Below are 12,247 nucleotides of genomic sequence, written 5' to 3' on the forward strand. Positions count from 1 at the left end.
CTTGATCCTACCTTTCACGCCAAATGAGGTAACGTTATAAATAAATAAATAAACTCAAATTCATTCCCATTATCTTTTTCCTCAAAAGAAGGTATAAAGAGAAACCAATGAACACTTTCAAGATTGCGTCAAGCCACAGAGCCCACTCAGCCCACTCCAACTCCTCCAGTTTCCTCAGATCCAACCAACACTTCCTTCTCCCTTCACCGGAAACGGAAAGAGGAAAAGCAAAGCCCAGAACCCAGTGCTTAGGGATTCGTTTTCTTCGGGTTTCTTGTGGGCGAGGCCATCAGACCGGCGCCGACTGGCGGGCAGAGCCATCGCTCTCAGCCAACGCCACTTCCTATTGGCTCCCTGGGGCTCCGCCTCCTGAGCAGGGCGGGAGATTCGGTGTGAAGGAGGGAGGCTGCCCATCCCCCGCCCCACTCGCTGGCCTCCGGAGCGGACCTGCTTGACCCCGCGACCCCGCGACCCTGCTTCTGCACTGCCTAAAAGAATTGGCCTTTCCCGCTGGGGCCGAAGCCGCTTTTCCAGCGGCGACGATTCAGCGGGGTAGCGTCCGGCAGGCACGAGGCGACCGCAGCCGCGCCACCCGGAGACCTGGCGGTGCGTGGTTGGGCGGCGGGGCAGCTTGCCTCCCTCTCCTGCTTAGCTCGGGGCTTGTGAGGTGAGTCCAGGTGCACCCAGTCCCCGACCTTCACCTCGGCACTCCGGGCAGCGTCGCTGCGCCTCCCTCTCTGCCCTCCCCAGGCTGCCTCCGGCCCCGCTGCCCTGAGGACCCTCGGCTGGCCGAGAACGGCCAGCTGGTCAGTTGCGCGAGGCCCAGACCGAAGTCAGTAAATATTTGTTGGGGTGAGAGGCTCCCTCTTTAAAGACCGTTCCTCTGTCCAGTAGTGATGGGCCTTCTGTGCAAGGGGTGTCTGTTACCAACGTATCTGTTTTCCGGCGTGATGAGCCTTCCGCGTGCAGAGGGAGAACTGTAAAAATCCATACCGAAAGTAGTAAGATGTCCTGGGAGAGGAACACGTACAATGAGGGCTGAGGAGGAAGAGATCTTGTCCCAGAACTACCACTGGAGCGAGAACCCTTTGATGTCATCCCAGCCTGGAAGCACCAAATGAATCCTAACTGAATACAGTCACCCTGGGACAATGCTTGGTTGTAAAATGTTGATAAACCAGGCTCCTTTGGTAGAGCTTTTTAAGTTAAAACAAGCTGATGCAGTACTTTTCGCTTTACAGCTGAAATCCTAATAGAACCACTACACCTTCCCCTAGTTCAATTGCAATCTGAAGAAAAATAGCATGGCCCTACACCTTTGTGTGATGGCACTGCACATTAAATGGGCATCATTCATTCAACATTTATTGAGCACTTTTTTCTGTTAGATGTGCTGACGAAAATTGATCAGTAGTCGATCTAAGAAAGAAGTGGAAAATTTTATTTGAGCCAAACAGGGTTATAACTCTGAGAACAGCCTCTCAGAAAGCTCTAAGAACTGTTCCGTTTGTTAGAAGTCAAAGCACTGTTAGATGTTTTTGAGACTGTGGGCTGTACATTAAATGGCGTATTATTGACAGTTTACACAATCCAAATCTACACATACAAAGCAAAGAGTGGGTCATGGGTCATGCTGGCCCCTGACAAGATAAGAAGGAAGTTATCTCCTAAAGAGGTCTGGTTAATGCAGATGCGCAATACACACTAAAGTGGAGGGAGGAGGCCCAAGTAGGCAAAGAAAAATTTTATGTTTATATTTAAATATGTTTAAATCGTCTTGCCATAAAATATGAATTTTATTTCGTCAGACATTAGTTGGGATATGGAGTTGTATAAGAGATCTGCATGGTTAAGTTGAAATTTAAAGTAAAAATACCCGTAGTAAGGAACCTAGTTAGCATTTTCATAGGCCAAGCACATGGTCTCATTTAATCGTCACAACTTTGTCCAGAGTCACACAGTTGTAAGTGTGGAGTTAAGATCGGAACCCAGGTTTATCTGGTATTAAAATTGGTGCATAGCCACTAAACTATACCACCTTCTTTTTTTAAAGGATTATGTTTTTTTTTAAATTGTAGCAAATCTTTTATTTGCTCTCAAAGGAGAGTGTATTGTGGTAACTGCTCATTTGGTGCTGCTGTATTACCTTGTTAACTCCTTGAAAAGAGTCTACTTAAAAGTAAGCACCAAGACAGTGCCTTGAAGAGTAAGTGGTCACTAAATATTTTCATTTTATTATGCGATTGTACTGGGGTTTTTTTGTTTTTGTTTTCAGAAAATGTTGGAGAAGAAGGAAGGAAAGGTTTCTTTCAAGGTTTTTGTAGAAATTTCAGTTTTTTGATTCTGTACTGCATAATAAGATGCCCTTAATATCTAGAAAAGAAAATTACGTATAAATGCATTTGGCTACAAACAAGACTAAGTTAGGCTGCCTCTGTCCAGACAATTCTTACATAAAATACCGTACGGAAATTGCCTAGGACAATATTAAGTTGTCTAGAATATTTGTTTTTAAATTTTCCTTGAAAATCTTTTTTTCCCCCTGAAGGGACTACTAAACTTTTGCTAATAAGAGGTAATGTAACTGACCTTTACTCCTTTTGATTGCCAGGAAGCTAAGAGCCCAAATTCTTTGTGTGATTTTATGTTCTGCCTTTATATTTTCCCTGACCCAGATTCCCTATTAGTGTGTATAGTTTATCATTTGTTGTATTGCACTGCTTATTGTTATTGCTTCAAATCCTTTGTAGAACACAGCAGTATGTAGTTTTAAATAATGTAGCCTATGCTGCTCTTAAAAGTATGCTTGATAGAACTAGTGATGTTTAACCTAATGAACTAGAAACCTAGAGGAACTGTAGAAGTTCTTGGATATTTGAACCGCTGTGTGGGAGAATGACTAAACATATTATGAATAGTTTCCAGAGGTCAAGACAAGCATTTAGGATAACAGGTTTGTATTTAATGGCAGGAGAAGTTGTGTCATTTAATAAAATGATCAGGGTCTTTGGAATTAGTTAAACTTGGGTTTCAGCCCTAACACACTTTCTGATTGTGTGAATTTGAAGGAGTAATTTAATCTTTAACCTCAGTTTACTCATCTGTAAATTAGGGGAATTAAATATATTTTAACCATCTCAGAGAATCTGAGGATTTATTGATCTGGTATACATAAAAGTGCCTAACACAGTGCCTGACAAACAGCCCCTTAAAAAACTTTATTTTATACAGATAGAAAGAAGTTGTGTTTCTTAATTTTGTATAAATGTCACATATGCATTAAACTTCTTCTCTAATACACCCAGTTCCCCATAATAAGAAGCAGTATCATGACTAGGAGGTTGGTCCAAATGGATATGTTCTACTGGCAGTGGCCATATAAATTATAGATGAAGTATAATCTTTGTACACAAAGTATAAACCTAATGGAATTGTTGTGAGGATTAAATGAGAATACATATAGAATATTGAGAAGAGTGTCTAGCACATAGTAAGTGCTCACATTTTGGCCTCCCTCCACCTACTTGCCCCCACAAGTTAGATCTTCTCAGTCTCTGAGGCTCCCTGGCCAAAATGGTAATGGTCATTTTGCCCTTTACTGTGCCATCATAACAACTTTGGCTTTCTAAGATCTGCCTTTATCTACTCATCTTGGTTGTTAAAACTCATGAACTTCTTTGGTTGCTGTCGTTTTCCTGTTAGCTGGCCTGACTGAGTTCTTTTTCCAGTTACAGGTGACTCTACTTGAATTTCCCAGCTGCAGAATATGTAGTACCTTTAAAGGTAAATGAAAACTGAGACAAATCATTTAAGTGTGCTAGTTACAAAAGAAAACTTGGCAACATTTAGTGAGTTATCTGCATGCAGATAACTGACTCATGGGGGACTCAATCAGTAGATCCTCTTGTCAGGGGAAAAGGCATAAATAGGATTTATGAGAGAGAGAAGAGAGAAAAAAATTCATTTTTTGAGTAAACTGATTAGCTGACAACTAGTTGGAATCGTTTATTTGTTTCAGGCATTAGCATTATAAGTTCTGAAATTAAATTTTGTCAGCGTAGCCAGAGTTGATCAAACTTTTGCTTGCCAAATCCGAAATTTGTTCAGTGAAGAACTGATTCTAAAGTACTGGAAAGATTCATGCTTACTCTTTAGTTACCAAGATACCTAGAAAGCCATATTCATGATTGTAAGGTTGTTTGGTGAGCATGCAATTTAATAGTAAAGGGAGATGCTTGAAAATTATTTGATCCAGTCTTGGTACACCAGTGAAGCACACAGACTTCCCCCAGTGGACTATATCTTTCTAGCGAACAGATATGAAAATCCACCAAACCATTATTCTTTGTTTGGCTGCCCCTTTTCTAAACTCTCATGTATTAACCTCCCCCTTTCTAATAATGTTGTTATTCTGTATATTGGTTAGAGCTTTCTTTACAGGCAGAATTGTTTTCTTGTCATTATATTTTAGTTGCCTTGATTGGATTTGGCTTTTTCCTAATCTCAGGCACTTCTTCCTCTCTTCCATTTTTCAGATAAAGAATTGAGTTACTTATTATCAAAAACACAATATTGATACAATAATGACAATGTATTTTTCATACTTAAAGACTTTTAAAACTTTTATGCAAATACATGTATTCATTATGTGAATGTTTATTTGGCTGTTGATATGAATTTTTCATCACTTTTGAGTGCTTCATTGCTTTTGTTTAGGTTGGCAATGATGAGCAAGCTGGAATCAAAGGAAGACAAGATGCTGGAGGTTCAGTTTGTGGGAGATGATGATGTTCTTAATCACATTCTTGATAGAGAAGGAGGTACTGAATGATTATACAGTTGAAGGGATGCTTATATAATGGTTATGTATTATTTCACTTTTAAAAATAATTTAATCTTCTATTTTGAAAATACAGCACAGAATATTTGATCTAGTAAGACTGCAAATCTTAATTTTTAGTTTATTCCATTCAAAATGTACTGAAAATTAAAAATAATAAAGCCTCATCTAATGTGAAATGCTCAGTAGTGGCGGTAAGTGATAACCACCCATTGTAATTAAAATGTATAGTTATTTTGACCCCCCAAAATATATAATTTAAAGGTTTTGTTTTTTTAACTTATAAACTGTGGAAGAGAGATCTGTACTTGAATCAAAGAGAAAACACTGAATTTTTTTCCAGCTTTTAAGTAATGACAATATAATAGTATAGTTTATTTATTTAAATGTAGTGTTTAGAAAGAATTTATACCTGTCATGTTCTGATTCTTTGGATGTTCTTATAGGAGCTAAAATAAAAAAGGAGAGAGCCCAGCTTTTGGTCAACACAAAAAAAATAATAAAGAAGCCAGAATATGATTTGGAGGAAGATGACCAGGAAGTTTTAAAAGATCAGAACTATGTGGAAGTTTTAGGACGCCATGTTCAAGGTATTTGTGGGGTGAGGGGGGTGGTGGTTGTTGGAGTTGGGAGTGTACGCTCATATTTCTGTGAGTGGCCGAAATTGCTTTGCAGGATACATAAAAGTAGTCTGGTAGGTTAGGCAACATTGTGCTACAATTTTTTTTTTTCTTTTTAATTTATTTTGGCTGCGCGAGGTCTTAGTTGTGGCATGCAGAATCTTCGTTGTGGCATGTGGGCTCTTAGTTGCAGCATGCAGACTTCTTAGTTGTAGCATGTGGACTCTTAGTTTTGGCCTGTGGGATCTAGTTCCCTGACTAGGGATCGAACCCAGGCCCCCTGCACTGGGAGCACACAGTCTTACCCAGTGGACCACCAGGGAAGTCCCTTTCCCAATTTTTTAAATTGTAAGATACCCATAACATAAAATTTACCATCTTTACCATTTTTAAGTGTACAGTCCAGTTATATTAAATACATTCATAATGTTGTGCTACCATCACCATCATCCACCTCCAAAACTTTTTATGTGGTGTGCTATATTATTTTATTTCTCATCAGAAGAGCATTACTTCAGGGCTTCCCTGGTGGCGCAGTAGTTAAGAATCCGCCTGCCAGTGCAGGGGACACAGGTTCGAGCCCTGGTCCGGGAAGATCCCACATGCTGTGGAGCAACTAAGTCCATGCGCCACAACTACTGAGCCTGCTCTCTAGAGCCCATGAGCCACAACTGCTGAGCCCGTGCACCACAACTACTGAAGCCCGTGCACCTAGAGCCCGGGCTCCACAACAAGAGAAGCCACCGCAATGAGAAGCCCGCGCACCGCAACCAAGACTAGCCCCCACTCACTGCAACTAGAGAAAGCCCGTGCCCAGCAGTGAAGATCCAACACAGCCAAAAATAAATAAATAAAATAAATAAATTTTAGAAAAAGAAAAAAGAAGAGCATCGCTTCAGACTTTTTCTCTACAGTTGGAAAGGTTGGAAGCACTGAGTTTCTACTGTACGTTTTTTAATCTATACATAGTCCTTTTTTTTTTCTTTCGTTTTTTTTTAAAAACCAGTCTGGTGCTTAAATATTTTTAGAAAGATAGTCTACAGACCAAGCACTCTAAAGTTGTTTTTTTGAGATATCTCTACTTTTAACTAATTTGAAATAATTTCATAAAGCAAGTCACTTTATTATTAACTTGATCTTCTTTACAGAAATAGTTAGAAGGAAGATTCCAAGAAGTAATGTGTTCCAACCTAGGCATGCTGGTGTTATGTTTTTTTACACCTAAGCCAGATTCCTGCCACACTGTGCTTAAAAAATCTTACTCTTGGATTATAATTTACTTAACTTAGGGCTCAAAGAGCACAGGTTTATATTAGGGTGCAAGGAGCATAGACCTACTTAAGTTGACTTAAAAAAATAAAGATCAAGGAAAAAATTCAGTATTGTTGGGCACTAGGGGCATTGGAGCTGGGAGTGTGTTAAGAAATGAGGGACTTTGCTTTCACATATCTCCTGGTCTCCCTCATGTCATCTCTGTGCATCAATTCTCTTCTATGCCACCTGTCTCCCTCATGTACATGTCTTTTACTCTCTCATATTTGACTTATAAATGGCCACTATGACTACTCCCAACCTTTTTGTCACCTCTTGAGTGATACTGTTTCTGGATTTGTTCCCAGTGTTAAATGATATGATATAAAAAACAACCATTGGGCTTCCCTGGTGGCGCAGTGGTTGAGAATCTGCCTGCTAATGCAGGGGACATGGGTTCGAGCCCTGGTCTGGGAAGATCCCACTTGCTGCGGAGCAACTAGGCCCGTGAGCCACAACTGCTGAGCCTGCGCTCTGCAACAAGAGAGACTGTGATAGTGGGAGGGCCGCGCACTGCAATGACGAGTGGCCCCCGCTTGCCACAACTAGAGAAAGCCCTCACACAGAAACGAAGACCCAACACAGCAAAAATAAATTAATTAATTAATAAACTCCTACCCCCAACATCTTAAAAAAATAAATTAAAAACAAACAAAAAACAACCATTGTCCCTCAGTAGGCTTACTGGACAGGGCATATTCTTTTTATTTATTTATTTATTTATTTATTTATTTATTATTTTTGGTTGTGTTGGGTCTTTGTTGCTGCACACAGGCTTTCTCTAGTTGTGGCGAGCGGGGGCTACTCTTTGTTGCCGTGCGCGGGCTTCTCATTGTGGTGGCTTCTCTTGTTGCGGAGCATGGGCTGTAGGCGTGTGGGCTTCAATAGTTGTGGCACGTGGGCTCAGTAGTTGTGGCTTGCAGGCTCTAGAGCGCAGGCTCAGTAGTTGTGGCGCACGGGCTTAGTTGCTCTGCGGCCTGTGGGATCTTCCTGGACCAAGGCTCGAACCCATGTTCCTTGCATTGGCAGGCGAATTCTTAACCACGTGTGCTACCAGGGAAGCCCTTAGGGCATATTCTGAATAGAACTTTGGATTCTTGACTATTGTGTTAGACCTAAGAACAGATTGCAAACAATATGTTTTCTAAGTGTTTTCTTTAAAATAGTTTCTTATTGTAATGGTAATATGTATCTGTAGTAGAAATTCAGTGCTTTCTTGTAACGGCACCCACAGCAAATGATATTTGGAGGCACACTGAAATAAAGAGGAAAATTTGGGATTTCCCTGGTGGTCCAGTTGTTAGGACTTGGTGCTTTTACTGCTGTGGTCCAGGTTCAATCCCTGGTGCAGCCAAAGAAAAAAAAGAAGAAAGAAAAGAGGAAAATGCTCCAGACCAGGGATAAATGCCTTGGGCTTCTGACCCCTGTTCCCACCCCCTCTGCAGGCCCTGACTGCATCCTCAGAGGCCTGAGAGGATCAATACTCAGCACACCTGTAACCCATGTCTTTAATTTCTGCACACTGGTTGGGGAACTTTGCTTTAAAGCTGTATTTCTCAACCTTTTAAAAATTATTAACCCCTAAGGAACCTTTCTAGACTGTTTCTCCTTATCACCCCCCACCCATGAAATTTTAATACTACATGTATGCTGATTATCTCTTTATGTTCTAAGATTCTTTGGAGGGCAACAGACCATTGCAATATCTAAGATGTTTTCCACACTCCCCCTCCTCCCACCAAGAGCCATTTCCGTTGCATCAGGAGCAGTATTAGTCCTGTTGAGAATGCATGCTTTAAGAACATGGACCTGGGACTTACCTGGCGGCGCAGTGGTTAAGAATCCATCTGCCATTTAGCTATCAAGAACAATGTTGCTATGAATATACATCTATCCTGGTATACACATGTACTAGTTTTTCTAGAATATATCCCAAGTAGTGGAATTTCAGGGTCATAAGATATGGGTGTCTTCAACTTTACTCGATAAGGCCAAGCTGTTTTTGTGGTTGTTTAACCTGTGGTCCCTTAAAAGTTCATAGTGTCTGTCATACAGAGTGAAGTAAGTCAGAAAGACAAAAACAAATATCGTATATTAACGCATATATGTGGAATCTAGAAAAATGGTACAGATGAACCTATTTGCAGGGCAGGAATAGAGACGCAGATGTAGAGAACGGACATGTAGACACAGAGGGGAAGGGGAGGGTGGGATGAATTGGGAGATTAGGATTGACATATATACACTACCACGCATAAAATAGATAGCTAGTGGGAGCCTGCTGTATAGCACAGGGACTCAGCTCAGTGCTCTGTGATGACCTAGATGGGTGGGATTGGGGGTGGGGTGGGGGTGGGAGGTAGGTCCAAGAGGGAGGGGATATATGTATACATAGAGCTGATCCACTTCGTTGTACAGCAGAAACTAACACAACATTGTAAAGCAATTATACTCCCATCAAAAAAAAAAGTAAACTGAAAAAAAGAGACTCTGCCTGCTAATGCAGGGGACACGGGTTTGAGCCCAATCCAGGAAGATCCCACATGCTATGGAGCAACTAAGGCCGTGCGCCACAACTACTGAGCCTGCACTCTAGAGCCGGCGAGCCACAACTACTGAGCCCGTGCACCACAACTACTGAAGCCTGCGTGCCTAGAGCCCGTGCTCTGCAACAAGAGAAGCCACAACAGTGAGAAGCCCACTCACTGCAAGGAGGAGTAGCCTCCACTCGCCGCAACTAGAGAAAGCCCATGCGCAGCAAAAAAGACCCAACACAGCCAAAGATAAATTAATTAATTAATTAATTTTTTAAAAAAGAACATGGACCTGTTGACAGTTTGGTGTGTTCTGTCTGTCTGCACATACATGCACACACATAAGTTTGTCTCGAGCGCAGGAAGTGGGGCTGTTCATTTGCCAATTGGCATGTACGACAGAGGAGCCCGTAACTTACAGTTAAGTCTTGCAAACATGACTTTTCCTATTTTGTTTTGTTTTTTCTTATTTGCCACAATGTGTATAGGGGTGGAGAGTGGTGTTTCAGATAAGGTGTAGGAAGGAGAGTTTTCTTAGTTTTCTTTTAATGTTTTCTTTAGGGAAGAAAAGGTGACATCTATTACCATCTTGCTTAACTTTATTTGAGATACTGAACAATAAGCTTCTGCCTAATCCTTAATTACAAACAGAAGACAGTAAGGATTTTTTTTTTTTTTTTGGCCACACATCTTACTTAGTTCTCCAACCAGGGATCGAACCTGTGTCCCCTGCAGTGGAAGCACTGAGTCTTAACCACTGGGACACCAGGGAAGTCTTGTTAAGCATTACTTTTAAAACACAGACATTTCACAAAGAATCTTAAGGAATATTTAAAAGGAAAAAACTTTTCAACAAGGACCTTTAAATACTTTATTAATCAATCCCTTTACTTACTATTGAAGTATAAGCTGCTTCTTATAAGCAACACATATCTTGACATACCTGGCATAACTCTTATATGCTATTAATCCATCCACTCTGGTGAAAAATCATTGCATGGAGGTGCTAGGTGATCTCAGGCATTAAACAGAATGTTTTCTGAAAGATCTCCCCCAAACAATCAGACAGGTGTCCTCAAGAGCAATTTGTCTTATTGATGCTTCTCTTAAACAATTGATTTGTTTTTCAATTTTATGAACAGAATAATTCTTTAATTGATTATAAGTTGGCTGTTAGAAAATTCTGAGACAAATATGTGGTCCATCCGTAGTATTTTTTAAATTTTATTTATTTATTTATTTTTGGCTGCCTTGGGTCTTCGTTGCTGTGTGTGGGCTTTCTCTAGTTGCGGTGAGCAGGGGCTACTCTTCCTTGTGGTGTGCGGACTTGTCATTGCGGTGGCTTCTCTTTACGGAGCATGGACTCTAGGCATGTGGGCTTCAGTAGTTGTGGCTCGTGGGCTGTAGAGTGCAGGCTCAGTAGTTATGGCCCACAGGCTTAGTTGCTCTGCGGTATGTGGGATCGTCCCAGACTAGTGCTCGAACCTGTGTCACCTGCATTGGCAGGAGGATTCTTAACCACTGTGCCACCAGGAAAGTCCCATCCATAGTATTTTTAACTTAACCTTATTCAGAGTTCCATTTTTGAACTTAAGGATGATGTCAGATTTTTAATTGTGGTTAAATTAAAAATCTGTTTTTTGAAATTGTGGTAAAAAATATTGTGGTAAGATATACATTAATATAAAATTTACCATCTTAACTATTTTTAAGTATATAGTTCAGTATTAAGTATATTCACATTATTTTACAACCGATCTCTAGAACTCTTTTCATCTTACAAAACTGAAATTCTGTACTCAATTAAACAACTGCCCAGTCCCCCCTTCCCCCAGCCCCTGGAAGCCACCATTCTACTTCCTTTGACTCTATGAATTTGACTACTCTAGGTACCTCATATAAGTGGAATTGTACACTATTTGTCTTTTTGTGTTTGCCTTATTTCACTTAGCATAATGTCCTCAAGGTTCATACATGTTTAGCAAGTGTCAGTTTACTTCTTTTTTTTTTTTTTTTGAGTTTCCTTCCTTTTCAAGGCTGAGTAATATTGCATTGTATGTATATACCACATTTTGTTTATCTATTTATCGGTTGATGGACATTTGGGTTGCTTCAGCCTTTTGGCTATTGTGAATAATGCTACTAGGATGATCTTATTTGCAAAGCAGAAATAGAGACACAAATGTAGAGAACAAACATGGATACCAAGGGGGAAAGTGGGGGGGATGGGATGAATTGGGAGATTGGGATTGACATATATACACTATTGATACTATGTATAAAATAGATAACTAATGAGAGCATACTGTATAGCAGAGGGAACTCTACTCAGTGCTCTGTGGTGACCTAAATGGGAAGGAAATCCAAAAAAGAGGGGCTATGTGTATATGTATAGCTGATTCACTTTGCTGTACAGTGTAATAATGCTACTAGGAACATGGGTGTACAAATATCTCTGTGAGATCTTGATTTGAATTCTTTTGGGAATATTCCCAGAAGTGGAATTGCTGGATCATATGGTAATTCTATTTTTAATTTTTTGAGGAACCACCATACTGTTTTCCATAGCAACTACATCATTTTGCATTTCCACCAACAATGCACAAGGGTTCCAGTTTCTCCACATTCTCACCAACACATTTTTTTTTTTTTAATAATAGCCATCCCAATGCGTGTGAAGTAGTAGTGTTATTTCTTTCTAAATTTAACATATTGTTAAATTCTTAGAGATTATTCTCTGGACAAAGAAAACTCTAGTAACTGAATAATAATATATTCTAACCTATAAATAATACATAGTTTCCTCTGTTAGACTTCTGAATTATTTCTAAGTTTTTATTATTATAACTAATGCATAGTGATTACTCTTGAACATAAATCTTTGTTCAGATGTCTTATTTTTTTCATCAGAGATTCCTCAAATAGAATTACTGGTGAAAGTA

The 12,247-nt window shown here is 40.1% G+C and overlaps 1 protein-coding gene across 3 annotated transcripts in view; it reads left to right on the forward strand.

The window, feature by feature from the left end:
• The first annotated feature begins 395 nt into the window (after window positions 1–395).
• ORC2 (origin recognition complex subunit 2) overlaps window positions 396–12,247 on the forward strand; it is a 56,365-nt gene continuing 44,513 nt past the window's right edge. For 2 of the 3 annotated variants that reach the window (XM_060302076.2, XM_030855057.2), the window contains exons 1-4: window positions 396–667; window positions 3,729–3,783; window positions 4,717–4,820; window positions 5,287–5,430. In XM_060302076.2, coding sequence (XP_060158059.1) covers window positions 4,724–4,820; window positions 5,287–5,430 — 241 coding nt within the window. In that variant the 5' untranslated portion in view covers window positions 396–667; window positions 3,729–3,783; window positions 4,717–4,723. The remainder of the gene's footprint in view (window positions 668–3,728; window positions 3,784–4,716; window positions 4,821–5,286; window positions 5,431–12,247) is intronic. The other variant, XM_030855065.2, reaches the window with a different exon arrangement.

The sequence above is a fragment of the Globicephala melas genome, chromosome 7 (assembly GCF_963455315.2).
Source record: "Globicephala melas chromosome 7, mGloMel1.2, whole genome shotgun sequence".
Taxonomy (NCBI): domain Eukaryota; kingdom Metazoa; phylum Chordata; class Mammalia; order Artiodactyla; family Delphinidae; genus Globicephala; species Globicephala melas.